General features: G+C 36.4%; 1 protein-coding gene across 1 annotated transcript in view; it reads right to left on the reverse strand.

Annotated features, from left to right (window-relative positions):
• Positions 1-745: 745 nt before the first annotated feature.
• Positions 746-24704, reverse strand: part of LOC105540278 (E3 ubiquitin-protein ligase MIB1) — a gene marked incomplete at both ends in the record, with an annotated part of 101587 nt that continues 77628 nt past the window's right edge. The window contains 8 exons of the mRNA XM_011980821.1: positions 746-846; positions 2138-2251; positions 5815-5893; positions 9969-10161; positions 12263-12444; positions 15124-15285; positions 16149-16235; positions 20616-20748. Coding sequence (XP_011836211.1) covers positions 746-846; positions 2138-2251; positions 5815-5893; positions 9969-10161; positions 12263-12444; positions 15124-15285; positions 16149-16235; positions 20616-20748 — 1051 coding nt within the window. The remainder of the gene's footprint in view (positions 847-2137; positions 2252-5814; positions 5894-9968; positions 10162-12262; positions 12445-15123; positions 15286-16148; positions 16236-20615; positions 20749-24704) is intronic.

Consider the following 24704-nt stretch of genomic DNA (forward strand, 5'->3'; position numbering starts at 1 on the left):
GACGGGATCTCATTCTGTCACCCAGGCTGGAGTGCAGTGGTGCGATCACAGCTCACCACAGCCTCGATTGTCCAGGTTCAAGTGATCCTTCCACCTCAGCCTCCAAGTAGTTGGGAGGTCACCACACCCAGCTAATTTTTTTTATTATTATTTGTAGAGTTGAGGTCTCACTGTGTTGCCTAGGCTGCTCTTGAACTCCTGGGCTCAAGAAATCCTCCTACTTTGGCCTCCCAAAGTGCTGAGATTGCAGGCATGAACCACTGCGCCTGGACTACCTTCGACTTTTAATACCATCTGTATGGGTTTTTTCCAAGTTTATATTCCTAAACAATAACCTGTTCCATTTTATTAGATAATGACAAACTGTCTTCCAAAGTGTTTCTACTAATACATATTCCCACCAGCAGTGTATGAGTTATGGCTGCTACATATTCTGCCTAACACTTGATACTGACAGTCTTTAACATTTTCCTCAATCTAACAGTTATGAAAAAGAACTTCCTTGTGGTTTTAGTTTTCATTTCCTGATCACTAATGTGATTGGACTATTTTTTCATGTTCATTGGCCATTTGTGTGTTACCTGTTTTGGAAAGTGCCGATTAAACCCTCTAATCATTGCAAATATTCAAATAATACAAGTGATACACTAATATAAACCATACGTATTACAGAAACACTAGTAGTTTTACAGGAAAATATTCAGTGCCATTCATAGCGTCACTGTTTACATGAAATCATTATTACCTGCTCTTTAATGTCTTGTAACTGTTGCTGCAACTTTTGCACATCTGCATTGACATTGGTATTATCCTTGTCCTTTTGTAACACCGGAATATTCCCACTTGCTGTAATGTAGATTTTAAAAGATTTTCAGTTATTATTGCTTTGACAGAATGACATTGTATTTATAAAATTATTACTGTTTTGTTTATTAAAAACATAAAACTATTATTACAATCCTCTTTAAAAAGTTTTCTCACTCTTGGACAACAGATACAGTAGTGACATTCTGTTACACTCTTCCATTTATGAACTCCAAAAAGAAATAGTTCGCACATTAATTTACAATTATATTTAATTCAGCCAGAGCACAATCCATACACAGACTTCTGGGTTTTCCAAGGCTCTACATGCTTCCTTTGGCAAGCTCACCAATACATTCTATGCTTGTTTCCTCTGTTCCTGTACCATATGAACCAATAAAGTAACCAGCAGAGTTCTGGCCAGCTTTGGCAGCAATAATTAAAATCTCTTAGATGATTTTTATGAGGACATACAAAAATCTAGTCTCCTTTCTTTATGACTAAACTTCCTTGTTATTACTGATTTGAGATGAGGAAGTCAAGAAAGGCCATCATTCACAGTACGCAAACATGAAGGGAAATCTTTGATTTCACTTTTCCTATTCTCTAGATCCTTGGTCTTTTATTCTAGTTAATCTGTCCCTGAGATTTTTATTCTGTTCTATTTGTGATAAAGACAAAAATCTCACGCAGAAGTTGCTACACACTAATGCTCTTCCTCATCTGCTCATAAAACATGTTCAGAGAATATGAAATCAAAGAAACCATTCAGCTAATATCTAGTGCAAAGAGAAAAAATACTTTGAAATAGCTGTACTACTGAAAATGTTGAGGGGAAATCATTTATTTTTCATTTTTCCACCCTTTCACTGTTAACATTTTTGTTTGCCTATAATTACTCTGCCCCAAATAATTACCATTCCATAAAAAACCTAAACGAAGTAAACAAACCTGTTGCATAATGGAAGCAGGTTAATACTTTCAGTAAACTGAAAAATAAATTGTAATATGGTGCCCCGCCCCTGGACAAAACACACTAAACTTCATCTTAAAATAGAGCACAAATTTTCCTTATGCAAGAACACAACAATATTCTTAATAGCATACATGTTTCTCAAAAGATTGATGTTACAGTTCTATAATCACAGAAAAATAGAATTTCAGGTTTCTTGTAATATAACAAGAGCACCAGAAAACAATACCTGCTCCACTGTGGATCCAAGTCAGACATCTTAGGTTTTATAAGGCAGTAGTATATTACGAAAGAGAAGAGGTATTCGTGCAAGTCCCCAAAAAAAGCAAAATATGAAAATGCTTAAGACAATTGACTTACAGATATCATCAGTGGCATCTTCTGAACTTTTCCCTCCACAGCACATAATGAAAGGCACTCTTCGTTCAACTACTGCTCGACACTGCACACACTTTTTCATCAGGTTAGCACAGTCTGGAAAATGGTAACACAGACACTTCTTACAAAAGAGAACATTAATGAGAGTGTTGCCTTTCTCTGCTAATCTTTATGACTTAAACTTCACACTGAAATATATGTTATGCAAGTTACATCAATATGCAATTCTACCTCCTTAAAATGTTATCAACCTAAGAATGAGTATTCTCCATCGGTAGCCTCCAGAATAGAGAGCCCTCCATTATGAAAACAATAACATTTTCTAATACAGCTGAATAAACTGTGAAATTTGTTTTTTAAAGAAATAAGTGAAACAATAAATATTTCAAGATCTTAAGACTTGAGAATAAAGGAGAGAGATAATAGTGACAAATGTCAACTAATACTAGAATTATAAGCTTGCTTACATGATAATTTTCTTTATATTTGTTTATTTTTATTTTACTTTAAGCTCTGGGATACATGTGCAGAACTGCAGGTTTGTTGGACGCATACAGGTACACGTGTGCCATGGTGGTTTGCTGCACCTATCAATCCATCACCTAGGTTTTAGGTCCTGAAGGCATTAGCTATTTGTCCTAATGCTCTCTCCCACCCTGCCCGCCACCCCGCCAACATGATAATTTTCTAAAAATATTTTCTATTGTAAATGGCTTTTCTCTAAAAGTGCTAAAATATACTGAACAATTCTTTCCTTCTCTTACCAAATTGATGCAATGTAACAAGGAAATTGCTTACTGATTGCTTTTTTAATATAGCAGTTCAGGAAAAAAATTTAATTTTCATAAAAGATTATCTTTCTAATATTTGATTTGCAAAGGCTATAAACAATATTTCAGAAGAATGCATTCCCATTCCAATAAGAAATATCTAGACACAACTGTATGTTGTGAATTGTTAATACTACCTTACATCTAAACTTGTTAATTAATTATAAAATAACACACAGCAATTCAACATATTCTTTCTCGTTAACATTTATTATGAAAATGTATTCCATATCTTAGCCTACATATCAAGTGTCTTGTCATTTCAAAAATGGGAAAAATAATGGAAACCATGGCAGAATATCCAGGTTACGGCAAACCACTAGATTTGAACAAAGCACAAAACCACTGATGTGGACAGAGTAGGGCCTACATTCCTAACAGTTTACTATGCACACTGACGGATGGAGAACAGTTAGTTACCAAGGCTGACCTCATGCCAAAACCTAAACATAAATGGGTCTGACGCTTGGTTATACATGATGCACTAGGTAGGAGCTAACGCTAAGTGGAAATCTGGTTTGGGATTTGTCTTCAATTTGAAGGCAGATTTTTTTCTTCAACATAAGGACTAATTGACTAAATATATAATATATAAACACAATTATCTAAAATTAACTGTTTAGTTATTGTATTGTTTCTATCTTTGCTTCTATCTTCTCTGTTTGTATTGTTTCTATCTATATTGTTTCTAATCTTTCTTCAGCACCTCCAAAAGGGATGTAATCTCTCCTTCCTTTGGCATGCCAAAGCACTTTCACCGCCTAACCTGACTGTGATGGCAGTACTGCACTAATTACGTTACCGTATACTCCTTGGGAAAGGAATATATTCCACCTCAGTTTCATCTCCCTTAGCAAATAAATGTTTAAGAGCATGTCTATAAAATAGAGAAAACCATCTACTTCTTGGGATTGTTCTGAAAATAAATGAGGAAATACTCAAAAAGAGATTAAAATGCCTGGTACAGAGTTAAGAGCTCAATAAAAGTTGGTTGTTGCTCTTGTCATTAAATACATTTTAAAGCAAAGACTGTTTTTCCTCTTCCAGGGATGCTATCTAGAGGCACTCAGCATGATCTAGTTTTGACACACCATCATAGGCTTTCCTACAACACAGCATTTAACAAAACTAGGCTGTCCCAAACCCTGGTATTGTTAACTTTTTATCAAGAAGGTAGGGAAAGCACCAATGTCTGCATGTGGCGTGTGCTCAGGCAGACTTCAAGGGATTCATGCTGTGAGACCTAAAGTTCTTATAAGGTTGTCTAAAATTTTAAAAACTGTCAGCACGGCCGATAGTGTTTCCATGACTGCTAAATGTACCCATGACAGGATCAAGAATGCTTTCCTTTCGAAGAGCAGAATGTCATTGTGAAAATGTTGAAGGCACAAGCCCAGAGTCAGAAGGCTAAATTTAAAGCTGAAGCTTTTTAAATAAAAAAAAAAAATTTAATTTAATTTTAAAAAATTTTAAAAAGGAACAAAGGCCATGGCAAAAATTCTGGAAGCTCCTGGGGGGAAATATTATATTAAGGCTCTAGAATCTGTGTTATCAACTAATAATTATAATCATCTTTCAAGTCTCATGTAGGTATCACTTTGGTGAATGATAGATGTCAGCAAACTACACCTGAGGGCCAGATCTGACCTGTCATCTGCTTTTATAAAACCAGTTTCATTGAACACAGTCAGGCCCATTTATTTACATATTTTCCATGGTTGTTTTTGCACCACAGTGCAGAGTAGAGCAGTGGGAAAGAGTTGAGTGGTTACTACAGAAACCATGTGGCCTACAAAGCCAAAAATATTTACTATTTCACCCTTTACAAAAAATGTCTGCCAACCTCTGGCCTATGAAAACTTAACCTGAGTCCTTTTTACTTAAGACAGAGAATTCTTTATGTGCCCTTTTGATAGTATTGGGTAATAGCCATTATACCACTCTTTTGTAAACAAAAACAGTCACTTTAGGCAAAATGTTACAAAACAAAACCTTCACCCTTTCTTCAGTTGACCAGCTGCCTATTGCAATTTTTTTTTTTAATTTTTTTTTTTATTTTTTGAGACAGTCTCAGTCTGTTGCCCAGGCTGAGGACACGAGAATCGCTTGAATTGGGAAGGCAGAGGTTGCAGTGAGCTGAGATTGTGTCACTGTACTCCAGCCTGGGTGACAGAGCGAGACTCTGCCAAAAATAAAAAATAAAATAAAATAAAATCCTTTACTGACAAAATGAAGAAAAGCAAAGGGAAGAGAATATTTAACAGTGTATGAACTTGAAAAGAACAAGGGCAAAGGCCTTCAAGACAATATATTTAAAAGAAACTTTAAAACATCTTTTAAATTTTAATACTATCCTCACACAGAAAAGATTTCTAAAAGCTCTCTTGGCATAAAAGTTTACAGAAGGCCAGAAATTACAGCCCCAGAAACGGTTGCTGTTGATTCTTCTGCAGTGAGGAAAGTACACAGGAGAGGCAATATTAAGGTGAAGACAAATGAAGACATGCTAATTTTCTATGTGAACAAAGACTAGACTAAATGTTTTAATATTTATTTTTCAAAATAAATTTCTATTATGTGTGGAAAGAGACCCTTTTGTGCTAATACAACTGAAATAAAACACAGCATATTCAGTCTTCCCTAATGCTCAGACGCATGGAGGGAAACAGCTGACATTCTAGTATGGAGAAAGAAATAGAAGGTACTCGGGGCCCATCAACTTTTTTATGAGTTATCCAAAAGCAAAAGCAAAAAAACCCTCAAAACCATAATTTTGTTTCACTTTCTATTTTTGTAATAATATTGAGGAACTCTGTATAAGCTACTTACTCTCACAAGCACACATGTGGCCGCAGGGTTGAAAAAGAACAGCTGCTTTCTTGTCAGAGCACACCACACATTCTTCAATCTATAGAAAAAGAGGTTACAGCACAGAGTGACCATCTATAGATAAATCTAGTAACACTAACAAGTTCGATTATATCCAAATGTATTTCCTCCATAAGAAAACACTCTAGGCACAGAGAAATTTAACACACACTTTCCCCTCATCCTCTGCTTTCCTGGTTATTCATTTTCACATCTTTATATATCCTAGCTTAACAGGCACTTATTTCTATTCTACCTTCATCTCCCTATCTGTCCTAAAATATAGAATAAAAAAAAACTCCACTTCCTCTGAGAAAGCCTCTGGAGGCTTCAATATTTTTTCCCCCAAAAACTACTTTTGAGGGGGAACTAAAAAAGACAATGAACAAATAAAGTAGTAAAATAAGAAATGACTAGGCCGGGTGCAGGGGTTCACGCCTGTAATCCCAGCACTTTGGGAGGCCGAGGCAGGCGGATCACAAGGTCAAGAGATTGAAACAATCCTGGCTAACACAGTGAAACCCCATCTCTACTAAAAATACAAAAAATTAGCCAGGCGTGGCAGCGTGCACCTGTAGTCCCAGCTACTCCAGAGGCTGAGGCAGGAGAATGGTGTGAACCCAGGAGGCGGAGCTTGCAGTGAGCCGAGATCATGCCACTGCACTCCAGCCTGGGCGACAGAGCGAGACTCCATCTCAAAAAAACAAAAAAGAAATGACTGAAAGAAATGACTAAAAGAAGACAGATTTCTAATATTAATAAAAATCTAGCTAGACTAGCCAAATTGCTAAAATCCAAGAGGGATTTTTCTGTTTACCCACATTTAAGATACTCTACCTTAAAGTGCCCTTTTCCAGAACTTGGTCAGTTCCCATGCTGCCTGAAGCCCACGGCTTTGGGCTGTTCTTTCTCTCTGATCTCTAGCAAGACTTCCACAGCCTATCCATAACCTCCCTCACTTTCACCTCCTCTTCATGTCCACTTAATCTGAGCTTGGACATTTAACTATTAATTACCTTGGCTCTGGCTTCCTGTATCCCCACCCCACAGCCCTTGGCTACTCATCTGTCTTTCACCTATTCTCCCTTCTAACACAGAGTCACATTTAGCCATCTCTGGCGTCACTTAATATTACTGTTCAAAAATGGCAACTACTATTCACCTACAGCATCACCCAAACAACCAAATACATGTACGCATGCTCTCTCTCTCTCTCTCTATGGACTTTCCCAACTTATACCTCAGTATGCACACAGAATTTATGTAAGTATAGAAAAAGTGGAATGCAGTAAGACATGGTTGATCAAGACACTGACATTCCTGGATTCAAAATCTACCTCCAACACCAACAAATTACCTAACATTGTTGGGCTACAACATTATTTATCTAAACAATAAAGAATAATCCTTCACAGGGTGATAAAGAGTAAATCAGATAGGTATAAAGTAGTTCAATGTGTAATATATAAAATCAGTGCCTAATACATAATAATTATCTTCTCCTTTCTACATAACGTGTTGGTTTTTAAAATGGTTTCCATTGCATTTGTCTTTTTGTCGGAATTGTTTCTAAAGAGTTTAAAATAATATAGCCAACTGCTCTAAAAACCATATCTGTATCTATTCCCCTATTGTAAGAAAAAAAATTGTAGCCATACCTTTTCCTCCTGAATTATTTCCTCAGGTTAGACTTCCAGGAGTGGAGTCACTAAACCAAAGCATACTGTGTCATGTTTGTACATACAGCCGGGCTGGCCTCCTAGACTCCAGTTTAGAGACTGCCTGTTTGCCACTTTCCTTGCTAGCATTTTTTAAAACGTGTATTTGCTATTTCAACAGAAATAGTTCATGTTAATTCAATTAATTTCTTTCTTTGTATTTCTCTAACAGAAAAGGATCCTGTGCTTGTTTATACCACCCTCCAAATACTGTAATTTGTTTTTCTTCAATGAAGATGTTCATTATCCTTTAACCACTTGGGGTCACTATTTCTTCATAGTCAAAGGCTCTACAACCAACCTGGCAAATCTGTTGGGTGGGTGTATCAATAGTTTTTCTACTTTTCTACAGATTTAAAACTTTTATATTTAAAAATCAAATTGCAAGCCTATTAATTCTTGAAATAACTATATTCAAAAGGTCTGAAAAAGAATGAAAGCATATTCTTTCCTCTTTCCTCTCTCCTTCTCTGTTCCATCAACTATCCCTTGCAGACATCATTCTTAATTTTGTCTATGCACCTGAAAAGAACAGGGGCTTAAGAATCAAGAGACCTGCATTCAAGAACCAGCTGTCAGTATATTTCTTTGAGCCACAGCTTTTGTAAGAATAACTTCATAGCTAAGACTCTGCTTCTGACAACTTGAGGCTCTAAACTCCTACTCAGTTTATAACTCTCTTAAAGCACCTATAACACCCAATATGACAGAGTAGCTTATATATAAGTCATAGTTTACCAATAGATTACAAATTTTTAGCAGGTGATTATTATATACATCTTTGTCTTGACTATAAAACAGGAGTTCAATAAAGGTTTGTTGAAACAGGGTTTAATCTAACAAAAAGTTTCAAACACAATGGCAGAATACACAGATCAATCTAAAAACAAAAGAACGGCTTAAATTTTTGTTCTTCTTTTATATTCTTTCCCAAACTATTACTTTGTAAGCAGGCACCTAAAGCAAATTATAAATGCCAAGTAGAATGATCCACATTAATTTATTAAGCAGGGTTAACACCTATTTAATACAAATGAAATGCCAACACAGTGTTTGGCACACAGTAAGTGCTATTAGTTCACCCTTCTCAGCTTTATGAATTGATCAAGCAGCTACATACATACAAGCACTCCAGTATCTCCTATCAAAAATAACTTCCTTGTGCTTTTTCCTGTGCTAAAAATTCTATGAAAGATACATTAATTTCGATCATAAAAACCACCCAGGCTTAGAAGGTTGAAAATAGAAGAAGCACTATCAAGGCAACACCTTTTAAGTCACTGCCAGCTGATTCATTATGAGAATTACTAACAGCTCCTTTCTTATTAATGATGGTTAATGAATAGCTTAAGAAAAAATAAATAGCAAGACAGAAATAAAGATTATAAAAAGAAGGGAATGGAAAAAGAAATATAAACTCCATGAGTTTTTACTTCAAAACCAACATACTCTTTGGTTTAAACTATTCACCTCGAGAGAAACATTTTTGTAGGAAACTCAAATTTCACTTTATATGCAACACACACACACACATTTGAGTACTGAAAAACTAAAAAATAAATTATTTCAGTAAAGCAAAATTAGTAATATGGTACAGTTATAATAAAGCACTAAGTTACATGGAAAACAATAAAACTCAGAAAAGAACTATACTTCCCAAAAAGCAAAAGGAGTCAAGAGAGAGAAAAAGTTCAGAGCAGATATAGATTTTGGCCATCACTAATTACAGGGAGACAAGACTTTATTTGCCTTCAGATGGGACATAATGTAAAGTGTGTGGCATCAACTGTGAAGCTTTCTTGCCAAAAATGTTAAGCAGACCCTGATCAAACTATTACATCTAACTTCCAGCTTACAGGAAACACAGAAGACAGCAAGTTAAACAACAACTTGATAAAACAATCAAATCTAGAATGTGTGACAATCTACCAAATAAATGAATTAAGTATTTTACAAATATGAATACAAAACAGTTTGTGTACTTCAAAAAAAGTGCAACATACAAGTAACTACAATCCAAAGTAGAATAAATCTATCTTTAGGTTACAGGGAGCTTTGAAAGCAAAATGGTAGATAATTTTAACTTTACCATACTTTAGATATAATGAAGGGAACACATTAACAGCTAAAAAAATTTGGCAGTAAAAATGGTGTATCGATAAACTCAGATAATAATTAACTTAGCAAATCAGTACATTAATAAGCAAGATTGTAAACCAGCAATAAATTAAGAAAGTCTGATCTCCTGATAAATACAGAAATTATATATTCCTATATTTAAATCATTCTTTGGAAGAGCAAAATTACACAGATGCATGACGTCATTTAATCTTATTATTAATTCTAGTCTCAAAGAACTGCATAAAATGACAAAATACTATATTAAATATATCTTACCTTTGTCCTGGATTGAACCTGTTCTTTACAGATGAGGCATTTCTTGACTCGTGGAGAACATAAAGAACAGGTAGCAATATGTCCACATGGGCCAAAAAGAGTATCTCTCTTCATATCTGAGCACACCATACACTCTTCTAAGGTTTCAGAATCATTACTAATCATAGAAGGACTCCGAGAACCCACCTGACCACTAATAAAAGAAAGTATTTCAAATCAAGCCTATCTTATTACAAATTCACTAATTAAAATGTTTAAAAATACACCTGGAGCATCATTAGTATACATAAAAAGTCATATTAAAGAATTAAGCTTTAACATCTGTATGTGAAACACTAAATTTTTGTGTTTATATACATCTCTGCATCTTTAGGTACTTCTAACACAATTCAAACTTCAAACTGAACACTCACTCACCCAGTGGAAAAGGATGAATCTTCTAACAATGAAATAAAAAACAGCAATAAAAAAAAACTTAGCATAAACAAAATTTTGCTCAGAACCTGTTGTATCTATATAGAACCAGCAGAGGAAGGCATAGGAATAAAACAAAAATCCCCACCAGCCCCCATGTTATTTATCCTAACCAAAGATGGAACAAAGTGTCAACAGAGTCCACAACAGATAGGGCACTTTGGAAAATATAACACTTCAGCTGCTGTTTTGACATTTTAAGTGTATCCTTAAGGCATATAAAATTATATTACAGAAAGATAGAATGCATCTGTAAACACAGACACAAGGCACAGAAATACATATGACCACCTACAGCTACAGAAAAGGGATGTCCTGTTTCTACCACAATTTCAGAAACTCATGAACACATACACACATGTACACAAAGAGGGTCCATCTTAGACCCCATTGTTTAAAAGTTATTACTGCAGTAATTACAGTGCCTTGTATCTTTATATTTATAGATACATTCTCTTTTTTATTTTGTTTTGTTTTGAGATGGAATTTTGCTCTTGTTGCCCAGGTTGGAGTGCAGTGGTGTGATCTTGTGTCACTGCAACTCCGCCTCCCAGTTCAAGCAATTCTCCTGTCTCAGCATCCCAAGTAGCTGGGATTACAGGCGTGCGCCCAGCTAATTTGTGTATTTTTAGTAGAGACAGGGTTTCACCATGTTAGCCAGGTTGGTCTCGAACTCCTGACCTCAATCCACCTGCCTCAGCCTCCCAAAGTGCTGAGATTACAAGTGTGAGCCTCCGCACCTGGCCGATGCATGCTCTTTTTGTAATAGAATTTAATGTTCCTTAAGAATACACTTAAAGAAATGTATATACCTCACTATATTAATTTCCTCTATAACACAGTTCTATGCACAGATTCCAAAGAGATAATATTTCATCACTACACATAAATTAAAAGAGAGGCAAGGAACACTAAGGTTAAGCAACAGCTACTGAAATTTCAGTGACAAGAACCAGGTATAAAGGGCAACAACAGTTGCACAGCACTGTTCAGATTTAAAAAAGCAATGAGATGTGTACCTTTTTGTACAGCCATAATATCTCATAAGGAAATCAGTTATGTCATAAATAATAACTAAAATCACTGACATATCTTTCAGAAAAAGAGACAAATGTGAAATGATCATCTTTAGAGAAAACTCCACCAGGAACTGTTGCATTCATGTATTAATTCTGTCAATTCTCCATTGATAGTTACTGAGTGCACCTGTCAGGCACTGAGCAGGGTGCTAAGATTTATTACAGAGTTTGTGTGAGATATATACCCTGTTCACGGAGTGTAAGTTGCCTCTCTTAGGAAGATTCTATTTAAATTTTAAATACAGAGCCAGGCACAGTGGCACATGCATAAAGTCCCAGCTACTAAGGATGAAGCAAAAGGATCGCTTGAGCCCAGGAGTTTAAGTCCAACCTGGGCAACACAGCGAGACCTATTTTTAAGAAATAATAATAATAAAATAAAAAATAAATACAATTTAAAATACATATAACATTAATAAAAGCAATTTTACTAGAGGACTTTTTCTTATAAATCCCTCTAACACATGGGAGTACTAGAAGATCAGACTAGTTTAGTTCCTTGGAACTTATTAAATATAGAGCATTGCACTTAATAATGTGTGGAATGTGGCATAAAATAAGAGACAAGCTGCCTGCAGAAAAATTTTCAATGAAGAAAAATTTCAGGGACGAAAGGGTCAACAAAAAGACACAGGAAAAGCAAAGATAAAGACATCTTCAAGTAGCCACGTCCTCCATTATGAAACCACATGATATTTTCTGTACAGAATATTAAGTTTTATGATAATAAATTATACAAACCTGACTTTTTCCTTATGACACTTTGCCAGTGCTTTGCAGAGATTCGGATCAGGACAGAGATCAAGTGGCGACTGACCCTTCTTATTTCGAATGCTCAGGTCAGCGCCATTGGCTGCCAAGAAACAGGCAATAGATGCTGCACTCTTCTTCTCTGCCCCCTGGGTACCAAGTCCCATTATTAACTGCAATAAAATAAAAAGAGTCATGATTTTCCCTCTAGGAATCTGCCATCAATTCTTGCCATCACATATATGTATGTGTGTGTATGTTGGATATTTGTGACTTCCAGTCCTAATGTTCCCTCCCCACCGCTCTACCCCAGTTTTCTCAAGCATACACACAAGTATGCTTTCTCCAGTTGTAGAGGTGGACCTACATTCTCCAGCTGCAGGGGTGGACCAAAAATGGCCCAAACCAGTCAGATATCTCTACCTTACCTATGTGGCTAGTACAGGGATGGACAAATAACCCAAATCAAGTCAATTAAGCCCAACGGAACTCAAAAGTGGGACTTCGATTGAGATACTAATTAATTTGGCTCTGGAGCAGTTAGCAACCAACTTGAAACAATGACAGGAGAGAAAACTGAGAAAAGAATCAATGACTAGGAACTGAGCCAAGATATAGAGAATGAGACAAATTAGGGTCTGATCATATTATCTGAGATTCTTCTCGTCATCTTATGTGAAAATAGTAGCAATAATTGTTAACATTTACTGAGTGTCTAAAATGGATCAAGTATTATTTTACACATTTTCCATGATCTTTACAACAACCTTATCAAGGTAAGTGCTCTCCTCTTCCCATTTTAAAATGAGAAAAAAAGAGGCACACAGAGCTAAGAGAATTTATCCATGGTCATAAATAAGGCAGAGGTCTCAAACACTTTGGTCTCAGAACCTTTTTACCCTCTTAAAAATGATTTAAAAATTCATATGGAAATGTGAAGGACTTAGAATAGTCAAATTAACTTCGAAAAAACAAGAAAACTGGAGGACTTACACTACCTGACTTCAACACATATTATGTAGACAGTAATCAAGACTGGGGGAAATAGCTAAAAACATAGACCAATAGAACAGAATACATGATCCAGAAAGAGATCCTCACATAAACAATTAACTGATTTTGGATAAAAGTACACTGGCAATTCAGTAGAAAAAGAAAGTTTTTTCAGCCAGGTGTGGTGGCTCATGCCTGTAATCCCTGGACTTGGGGAGACTGTAGCCGGTAGATCACGAGGTCAGGAGTTCGAGACCAGTCTGGTCAACATAGTGAAACCCCGTCTCTACTAAAAATACAAAAAATCAGTGGGGTGTGGTAGTGTGCACCTGTAATGCCAGCTACTTGGGAGGCTGAAGCAGGAGAATCGCGTGAACCTAGGAGGTGGAGGTTGCAGTGTCCCAAGATCACACCGTTGCACTCTAGCCCGGGCAACAGTGCGAGACTCTGTCTCAAAAAAAAAAAAAAAAAAAAGAAAAGAAACAGAAAGTCTTTTCAACTAATGGTACTGGAACAACTGGATATCCACAAGTAAATGAACCTGGATCCACACGTCACACAATATATAAAAATTAACTCAAAAAGAATCATAGACCTAAACATAACAGCTAAAACTTTATAAACTTCTAGTACAAAACATAAAACCTTAGTGATCTTGGGTTTGGCAAAGATGTCTCAGACAGAACACAAAAAAAAACATAAATGATGAAAGAAAAACTTGATAAATTAGGCTTCTTCAAAATTAAAAAACTTGACTCTTCCAAATCACTATTAGAAGAATGAAAAGGGCTGGGCGTGGTGGCTCACGCCTGTAATCCCAGCACTTCAGGAGGCAGAGGCGGGCAGATCACGAGGTCAGGAGATCGAGACCATCCTGGCTAACAAGGCAAAACCCCGTTTCTACTAAAAAGAATACAAAAAATTAGCCGGGCATGGTGGCAGGCGCCTGTTAGTCCCAGCTACTCAGGAGGCTGAGGCATGAGAATCACCTGAACCCAGAAGGCAGAGGTTGCAGTGAACCGAGATCATGCCACTGCACTCCAGCCTGAGTGACACAGCGAGACTCCGTCTCAAAAAATAAAAAATAAAAAAAGAATGAAAAGACAAATCTCCTACCAACTGGGAGAAAATATGTGCATTCACATATAAAGAATTTGTATTCCGATTACATAAAGAACTCTCAAAACTCAGTAATAAGAAAACAACAAACACAACAAAATAATGAACAAAAGATTTGAGCAGACACTTTGTAAAATACATGTGGTGATAGGCAAATGAAAAGATGCTCAACACCAATAGTCATTAGGGAAATGCAAATTAAACCACAGTAAGATACCACCACGTATCTACTTATGAATGGTTGATGTCAAAAAGAACTGAACAGCCAGAGGTGGTAGCTCAGGCCTGTAATCCCAGCACTTTAGGAGGCCAAGACAGGTGGATCACCTGAGGTCAGGAGTTCAAGACCAGCCTGACCAACATGGTGAAACCCCGTCTCTACTAAAAATACAAAAATTAGCTGGACATGGTGGCAGGCGCCTGTAATCCCAGCTACTTGAGAGGCTGAGGCAAGAGAATCGCTTAAACCCGGGAGGTTGCAGTGAGCAGAGATGAAGCCATTGCACTCCAGCCTGGGCAACACAGTGAGAGTCCATAACAACAACAACAACAGAACTGAACAACTTTTGGTAAAAATGTGGAGCAATAAGTTAGTACTGACTAAGTTCATAAACTAAGTTTCTAAGTACGTAGGTCTGATAAAATATTTTATCCAATACAGATTAGATTACCAGTAAATATAAGATCTTGCATAAAAAGGTTCTTCCACTGGTACTGAATGAAAGATGATCTTTACTCACTGTGTTTTTGGATGGCTCCCAGGCAGCATCCACCTTCCCCACATCTTGCATATCTTGGAGCTGACGTAGCTGAGACAAAGTGTGATGCCTTAGAGCTTCATGCAAAGGAGTATCCCCATCCTTATCCTGAATATCCAGCTTGGCACCTGCACGGACCAAAAGCTAAAAGAGAAAGATGTCTCATATTGGTAACGTGTCCACATACATAAGAAACTTCAACATATCTAAAGTAATGGTGAGAGCACCCTGGACCTACTGAAGAAGTTACCACTAAAGCTAATCATTTTTATGCTTTTGCCTTCTATTCTTCTCCAACCCTGTGGCTCCTTACAAAGACTGATGTGTTCTGGTTATTTAAATATATTGAATTAGAGAAAATAAAAATATATGAGAATCGATATGTTACTTAATTCATCTACTCTAAGATGATGATAATGGGGGGATATTTAGGACTTTATTTCTCTTTTTAACTTTAGATATATGACTTGAGATATGTCAAGCACTTCCACCAGGACCAAATCATAATGTTCAAAATTCTTTTATTATGTAAACAAACAAGCAACTGTTATTACTGATTCCATTTCTTTTGGTAAATTTTCTCCAAATGTATGGTCATGAGGAAAGCCATGGAGGATAGCAAGAGGAATTTCAAATAACAATAAATGTGAACAGTGTTTGCTAAGCTACAACCCCTTAAATAAAAATGCATAGTTGACATTTCAATAGATTACTTTAGCAGTAAATATAAGTTTATTAAAACTTTGCTTATGGTGCTTTACCAATTTCCCTAATCCTTTCTAGGATACTTACTGAAGAGCTTTAGAAAAGTACCATCTATATATAGAAACCAATCTCAAGCATATAGTCTTATGTGTCTTGGCAAATCACATTGTATTCAGATTTACTTACATCTAACTATGCCATTTTGAGACATGTAACACTGTATCATTTCAATTTTCAGGAAGTTCTAAGAATCTGTATGGTTAAAATGTAATTGTAAGCTAAAATGTATGTCAATACTTTACCCTAACAATTTGGGTATGCTGTCGTTCAACAGCAAGGTGTAGGGCAGTTTGTTGGTTCACATTCTGGATATCCAGGTTTGCGTTACCCTGAACGAGAAGAACAAATTTTAAATGGTTAAAGTAAAGTAAACATGAAAACAGTAAAGAACGTGAAAACTAACTACTCATAAGGAATAAATAACACCGAACACTGCTGGCTACTTTCTCCTTCAGCTGCTGTAAGGTTATTCTCATATGGTAACAGTTGCTGTTAAAGTAGAAAAATGGATGGGGCAACTAACTTTCTGAAGTAAAACAGCAAGTTTTAAAAATCATCTTTATTATGCTAATTCCATCTAAGAACAGTTAAAAAGGACAAAGCACAGTACAGTTCAAAGACAGATCTCTTTCAATCTCCACTATAAAGCAATGGAAATAATTAACTCCTTAGAACTGTAAATATTCCCTGAAAAGTTACATTAATGAGTCTGCACACTGGATTTAGATTTACTTTAATGACCTAATAATTTCACTTCCCCTTGCTGCATATTTGAGCTCTTCCTCAATCTGTGAAAAGAAACTTTGCTTTAGGTGAGAAGGCAATGCTTAATTCGTACATAAAAGTATGCATTAAAGTAAGCAGAAAGTCCTACCCCAGATCCTAGGGCAGCCAAAGAATCATATGAGAAAAGCTGAACCCTGATGAAGAAAAAGACTGAGGCACAAAATAAGTGCACCTCGGAGTCTGGGGACCTAGGTCAAAGCTCCGTCATCTATTTCCTCAGCTCCAAAATGGTGACAGTTAAAACCTATTTCACAGGGTTAATGTGAAGATTAAGAAAAATAACATATAAAAATGGCTAGCAAATGGCTAGCATAATTTTAAATTTTTTAAAAATGAGATCAACAAAAGAGCTGAAGATTCAAAAGATAAACTTTGATCATTTCGTTTAGGTCTTAGAACCACGCATGCCCTCTGGTTACAACTCTGATACTAGGGAGGGGTATATGGAGCTGAAACTTTGGTAATGTTATATTATATTCTTCAAGATGGGAATTTCTCATTTGTTTTTATTATGTTTCTTTGATATGTGGTCAGAGGGCACCTGATCTCAGCTTCTTTTCTTCTTTTTTGAGAGTCTCACTGTGTCACCCAGGCTGTAGTGCAGTGGCACACAGCTCACTGCAGCCTCAAACTCCTGAGCTTAAGGAATACTCCCGCCTTAGCCTCCTGAGTGTCAGCTTAATTTTTTATCATGTCTATTTCTCATATAAATGTGAACAATGGGGATTTTCTTTAAGTTTCCTGAGCTTTTCCAGCATTGACATTTCACTAAATAGTATTCATTGCATGGGTGCACCACAATTTGCACAATTTGTTTATCCAGGCACTAGCTTAATTAACATTTGGCTTCGCTTCCAGTATGGGGCTAATAATAACTGCTGCAAACATTCAGTACAAGTATTTGCTTAGAAAGGTGTCCAACGTTCTCTTCAGTACATACCTAGTAGTGGGATAGCTAAGTCACATGGTAAATTTATGTCAAACTTTGTAAGAAACCACCAATTTGTTTTTCAAAGTGCCTGCTTTAAAAAAACACCAGCACTGTATACGAATTCTAATTGTTCCACATCCTAACCAATACTTGGTTTTATTGGTCTTTTAATTTTAGTCATTCTAGTGGGCAACTGGTAGTATCTGGTTGTGGTTATTTCTATTTTGTTAATCACTAATGACACTTTCACTTGCCTATTTGCTAACTGTATATCTCCTTTAGTAAAGTGGATGTTTAAATCTTTTGACCATTTTTATATTTGTCCTTTTATTTATTTTTATTTTTTGGAGATGGTGTCTCACTCCCTCTTCACCCAGGCTGGAATGCAGTGGCATGAAGCCTCAACCTCCCAGGCTCAAGTGATCCTTCCATCTCAGCCTCCCAAGTACCTGGGACACAGGCACATGCCACCACACCCAGCTAATTAAAATATATATATACACACGTGTGTGTGTGTGTGTGTGTATGTGTGTGTAGTAGAGATGAGTTCTCACAATGTTGCCCAGGCTGGTCTCGAACTCTTACACTCAAGCAATTCTCCTGCCTCAGCCTCCTAAAGTGCTGGGATTACAGGCATGAGTCACCAGGCCTGGCTGGTTTTATGGTTTAAGTTTTTATGTTCAGGTCTATGACCCATTTAATTTTTGGATAAGTTGTGAAGTAAAGTCAAGGTTTTTTGTTTGGGTTTTTTTGTTTTTGGTATATGGATATCTACTTGGTTTAGCCCTATTTTTGGGAAACAATCCTTTCCCATATTACTTTGGCACTTCTATAAAAAAAAGGAATTGACTATATATGTATGGTTCTTTTTTTCTTAAGTAATCTGAGTTGCTGTTTATACATATGTGTGGTTCTACTTCTGCATTTTTTATTCTTTTGGTTTGTATGATTGCTATATAGAAAATACTAAGTAATCCACAGAGAAGATACTAGAATAAGTTTAAGCAAGGTCACAGGATATATGGAAAACATACAAAAATTGTATTTGTATCTACTAGCAATATACAATTGGAAATTGAAATGTAAAAACAATTCTGTTGAGTGACTCATTGATTGACTGGGCCTTGCTCTGCTGCCCAGGCCAGAATGCAGTGGTGTTACCACAGTTCACTGTAACCTCCAACTGCTGGGCTCAAGCAATCCTCCTGCTTTAGCCTCCTGAGTAGCTGGCATTACAGGGGCGTGCTACCACATCCAGCTAAAATACAATTTATAATAGCATCCGCAAAAGCCTACTGAAGAACAAATCTAATATATGCAAGAGCAATCAAACTCCCAAAAGACTTTTTAATAGAAACTAATAAGCTGATTCTAAAATTTATATGGACAAGGCATGGTGGCACTTTGGGAGGCTAAGGCAAGATGATCACTTGAGACCAGGAGTTTGAGACCAGCTTCGGCAACATAGAACTTGTCTCTACAGAAAAAATAAATAAATAAAAGCCAGGCATGGTGGCGCATGCCTATAGTCCCAGCTACTTGGGAGGCAGGAGGATTGCTTGAGCCTGGGAGGTTAAGGCTGCAGTGAGCCGTGATTGTGCCACTGTACTCCAGCCTGGGTGACAGAGTGAGATCCAGTCTCAAAAGCAAACAAAAAATTACATGCAAATGCAAAAGATCTAGAACATTAGAGGAATCCTGAGAAAGAAGAAGAAAGAGGATTTAATCTATCTGATTTCAAGACTTACTACAAGGCAACAATAACCAAGACATCAAGATAGTGTTACAAGTTCACTTAGATTTTTGAATAAAAAGGAATTATCATAATTAACAGAGAGTAGTAATTTTAATAGTAAAGATTTAAAGTAGTAGGGGGGTAGCTTAACTTTTGACATATTTCTTTAAATTTCTGTAGTTTTTGGAATGTATACTTTATAATTTGGTATTTAATTACATATATTATTTGCTAAATTTTTCTGTTTCATCTTCTTAACTAGACTATAAATTCCTTGAAGTCAGGAACCACAGATAATTCTTTGGTAATTTCAGTGCATCTATATGGCATATGCTTTACTGAAGCATATGAAAAATTTGCTGAAATTACTAAAATATCCTAAAACCACAAAATAGGCTCCCTGCAAAATCCAATCTCATAAAAACATAGTGTCATCCTATTCTGAGATGAATGAAATGACTAAGGTGAGTCTGTAATGCTATCAAGTCATAAATTCCAGGGGTCAGCAGTAGTTATGAAATAAATCCCCTAATCTTAGCTACAAACTGCAGTCTGCTGACAACTGGCCACACTGTTTAATTATCAACACAGATGGTCTTGGTGCTGTGGTTGATGATACTTCCATAACAGTGGCAGCCATTCTGGGAAATCTCTGTTAGTTGATGCCCATTTTGTAGCACCCACCCATCCAGGAAGACTGTGCACAGGAAATCCTGGGAATTGAGGGACTCACTCTCACATACACATTACCATCCTGCATTTAAGAAGTATTGGGCAGAAGACAGAATATGCATTATATCTGAATTTTCATCATCATGAGGTTTTACTGGAACCTACTAACAGGCAATTTATAAAGCAATAAATAAATGAATGGCAATGGTCCCAAATTGTTTTAAAAAAGAGAGAGAGAGGGCCAGGCGCGGTGGCTCAAGCCTATAATCCCAGCACTTTGGGAGGCCGAGACGGGCGGATCACGAGGTCAGGAGATCGAGACCATCCTGGATAACACGGTGAAACCCCGTCTCTACTAAAAAATACAAAAAACTAGCCGGGCGAGGTGGCGGGCGCCTGTAGTCCCAGCTACTCGGGAGGCTGAGGCAGGAGAATGGTGTGAACCCGGGAGGCGGAGCTTGCAGTGAGCTGAGATCCGGCCACTGCACTCCAGCCTGGGCAACAGAGCGAGACTCCGTCTCAAAAAAAGGAAAAAAAAAAAAAAAAAAAAGAGAGAGAGAGAGAATTATTTAACTCTTTTCTTACCTGATGTACCAACAGTTCCGCCACTTCTACATGATTATTAAGGGCAGCCAGATGTAAGGCAGTATAACCATCATCTTTCTTCTCATCCACAATCCATGGTCTTGGTAATTTAGATAGTAAAACACGCATTGCACTGAAAGTTAAATTCACATTATTTCTATATTTGCATAATTTGATATATTTTCTTTAGAAAATACACTCAAAAGAAACTTTTGCAATCAAATGAAGATACTCCTCTTTAAAGAAAATCATGCTCTTAGAGACAAATAGAAATTCCACTTTTCTAAATCTCAAATGTGCAGCTTTAATTTAATTTTTTTTTTTTTAAGAGATGAGGTCTTGCTATGTTGCCCAGGCTGGCCTTGACAGAGACTACAGGTGCATGCCGCCATGCCCAGCTAGCTTTTTGGTATTTTGAGAGGTAGACACACTATTACTATCTGGGAAATAGAATCAAAACAGAATGGAAGTGCTGCAAAGAGGAAACACAAGAGGGAAAAACCAAAGAGAAAAGAAATATACCCTAATGAGGGCACCACTTTGGCTTTGTGGAACCTCTCAGGTTCAGTATCAATAGTATTTATTAATGAAACAGTTAATGAAGAACAGCCAGATAACAATTTTTAGAAGTAGGAAAAACTTTGATAATTAAAACACTATATATGCTGAACTATCTTAGCTGACAGATTATTGTGTAGCTGGTTATCATGAATTGCAGTTAAAATTTGACATCATTTAGAAGTGGTAAACCAAGTTTGGAGCAAAACACACAAAATGGCCATTATAATTTAATACTTAAAATTTAAAAATCAGTAAAAAAATATTTCCAAAGCAAAAAATAGAAAGTTATACAAAAGAGAATTAAAGATGTAAACTCCAGGCACCGAAGAGCAGAACTAAGTTCAAGAAGTCTGAGAATGAACAAAAAAAAAAAAAAAAGAAGTCTGAGAATGGGTTGTGGAGGACTGAAGAACCTCTAAAATTACACTTAATCATTTGGAAACTTTTATTACACTTTTTTTTTTTTTTTGAGATGGAGTCACGCTCTGTCGCCCAGGCTGAAGTGCAGTGGCACCATCTCGGCTCACTGCAAGCTCCGCCTCCGGGTTCATGCCATTCTCCTGCCTCAGCCTCCCGAGTAGCTGGGACTACAGGCACCCACAACCACACCCAGCCAATTTTTTGTATTTTTAGTAGAGATGGGGTTTCACCTTGTTAGCCAGGATGGTCTCGATCTCCTGACCTCATGATTCACCCGCCTTGGCCTCCCAAAGTGCTGGTATTGCAGGCGTGAGCCACTGCGCCCGGCCTTTTATTAGACTTTTTAAACAGGTTTATGAACCCAAAGTATACTGAGAATCACAGCTTACGGAGCCCCTTCCATGGCTGTAACTGAGTTATAATCACTGTTTGGGGATAACAGACTTCTTTGGAGAGCTATGGGCTCTCCTCCAGAGAAATGCATGTCAAAATCTTTACCTATTAATACAATTTTGGGTAAGTCTACAAACCCCTAAATCCCATTCATGGGCTTCATGTAAGACTAAGGTTTTCTGCTTTTGTTTTCAGTCACTAGTAAGGATTTTACTCCTCCTCATTCCATAAATTAAAATAAAATACTAGATATCATACAGACTTTGAGATTCTCAATGGGAATAAGTATTGGTAACACATTATACTACTGATGTTTGGATAGTCATGATGTGAATGCCATACATTATCTCTTACCCTACACATTTGAGCACATAAGAAACAGAACTTACAGGAGTAAACAGTTCTGGAAAATTTTAAAGATACAAGTATTAAATCATGTGAAAAGTGAAAAAACATTTTATTAAAATCAAAATGTAAAAATAATAATGTAAATACTTGTCATTGACTTAAACAAAAATTGTGATATAATCATGTTGAGAGGAATGGTAGTAACAGAGGGTATTACTTTTAAATCTTCATTTTCCATAACATGAAGTCACTAGATGCCTATAATTGATAAATTAAGAAATTACAGGATAAATTACAAGTTGTTGGTGCAGACAAAAAACGGGTAAGGAGGGATGAAGCAGAAGATATTTATCTTTCATTATAAGTTTTGTAGTAACATTTGACTTAACTATGTACATATATTAGCTTGATTAAAAACTTTTTTTTGTTTTTTTCTGAGACAAAGTTTCTCTTTGTTGCCCAGGCTAGAGTGCAGTTAGTGGCACAATCAGAGTTCACTGCAGTTTCAACCTCCCAGGCTCAAGTGATCCTCCTGCCTCAGCCTCCCGAGTAGTTGGGAGTATGGGTACATGCCACCATACCCAGCTAATTTTTGTGTATTTTTTGTAGAGATGGGATTTCACCATGTAACAGCCCAGGCTGGTCTTGAACTCCTGAGCTTAAGCCATCCACCCGCCTTAGCCTCCCAAAGTGCTAGGATTACAAGCATGACCCACCATGCCCAGTCTAAAAACGTTTTTGAAATCAAAACACTAAGATAATATTTGGGCTTATTGCCTTGAAGTATTTTTAATATGCACCTGTATTCCTTTTAACCTCTTAGATATACCACTGTTACAGAAAGTATTAAAATTATAGTGTGGTTCACAGTAACTTCATGTTTTTTTTAAAGTCTTTGAGTGAATAGATATTTCTGAGAAGCTGGTTAACAGAATCATGTTTCCCATTGTCTTCCATTCTAGTTTCAGAAGTACATTCTCATATTATTAGGTTGGTGCAAAAGTAATTGCAGTTTTTGCCATTAAAAGTTAATACAATGCCAACAGCTCAAAGAAAGGAAACGGGTAGGAGAGCAATTCCTCCTCTGGGCACAAGCTGCTGGTGGAGATGAAGCCATCATGTACTTGTTCTTCTTGTCTTGCATGTCATAAGCAAACAAGCTAGGGGAAGTTGAAGTCCCTCAAAAGGGCCATGGCTCAGAAAGTTATTAAGACACTTACACAGAAACAGATATGTATTCTTGAAAGCCTGCTGGTTCTTTGCTGTCTCCTTACTTTGTGTCTTTTTGGGTTTTTCTCTCAGTAGGATATATATATATAACTGAACCGTCAGAACAAGGGAAAGACAGTAATTTCAGGATATCACTTAAGTGACAAAAATTGTCCTACTCTCTTCCAGATCACCTTCTACAAAGTACTCAAATCCTAACATTAAAATGAAAAGGTAATGCATTTAATAAAATGTTTTTTCACTTTTCACATGATTTAATACTTGTATCTTTAAAATTTTCCAGAACTGTTTACCCCTGTAAGTTCTGTTTCTTACGTGCTCAAATGTGTAGGGTAAGAGATAATGTATGGCATTCACATCATAACTATCCACACATCAGGGAGGTAGTTTTCATCTCAGAACAAATCTACTCTGTTAATTAATCCCACTTACATAAATGTTGCAAATTACAATATTAAATAATCAGAATTAAAATACCATCTTTATTCCCCTTAAAATACTGAGAAATACACCATAAAAATAAAAATTGAAAAAAATGTGGCATTATTTAATAGAAATGCCTCATTTTAAACTGATTAAATGAACTGTTAAAACACTAGCAAGGTATTTTAAATAGAAATGGTGATTTGAGATCTCCCATAGAAATAATGTTCTATTGGCAAATGAATACATCAGATAAGTTAATTGAGTAAATAAAACATACAGATAACAACTAGAGAAAAAGATTTGTAGAAAAGGAAATCCAGAAGTCCAATTAAGCTAAAAATTAAATCACCAGGATGGAATCACAATAAAAAAAAAAAAAACTATGTGTCTTTATCTGGAAAATAATAACTGGTTTTAAAAGAGAGAGAGAGAGAAAACAGTTTGTGTGAAGACTGGAAAAATAAGGAGAAAAAGGATTTGTCTATGTATCTTCAAAATTATCCACAAAGAAAGTCTCCTGACAGGCAACCGTGGTATTCTTTTTTGCCCTGCAGTAAAATACTACATCATCACATGGAAAATTATCACAGGTTAATGACACTGTTAAGATCATCCAACCAATTGTCCTGCTCGCCAATTAATTTCCAATTTTAATTTAGCTTTTCAGACTAGATCTGTTTTCTCCCCTAGCAGAGAAAAAAAAAAAAAAAA

Source organism: Mandrillus leucophaeus, unplaced genomic scaffold (assembly GCF_000951045.1).
Source record: "Mandrillus leucophaeus isolate KB7577 unplaced genomic scaffold, Mleu.le_1.0 Scaffold2189, whole genome shotgun sequence".
In the NCBI taxonomy this organism is placed as follows: domain Eukaryota; kingdom Metazoa; phylum Chordata; class Mammalia; order Primates; family Cercopithecidae; genus Mandrillus; species Mandrillus leucophaeus.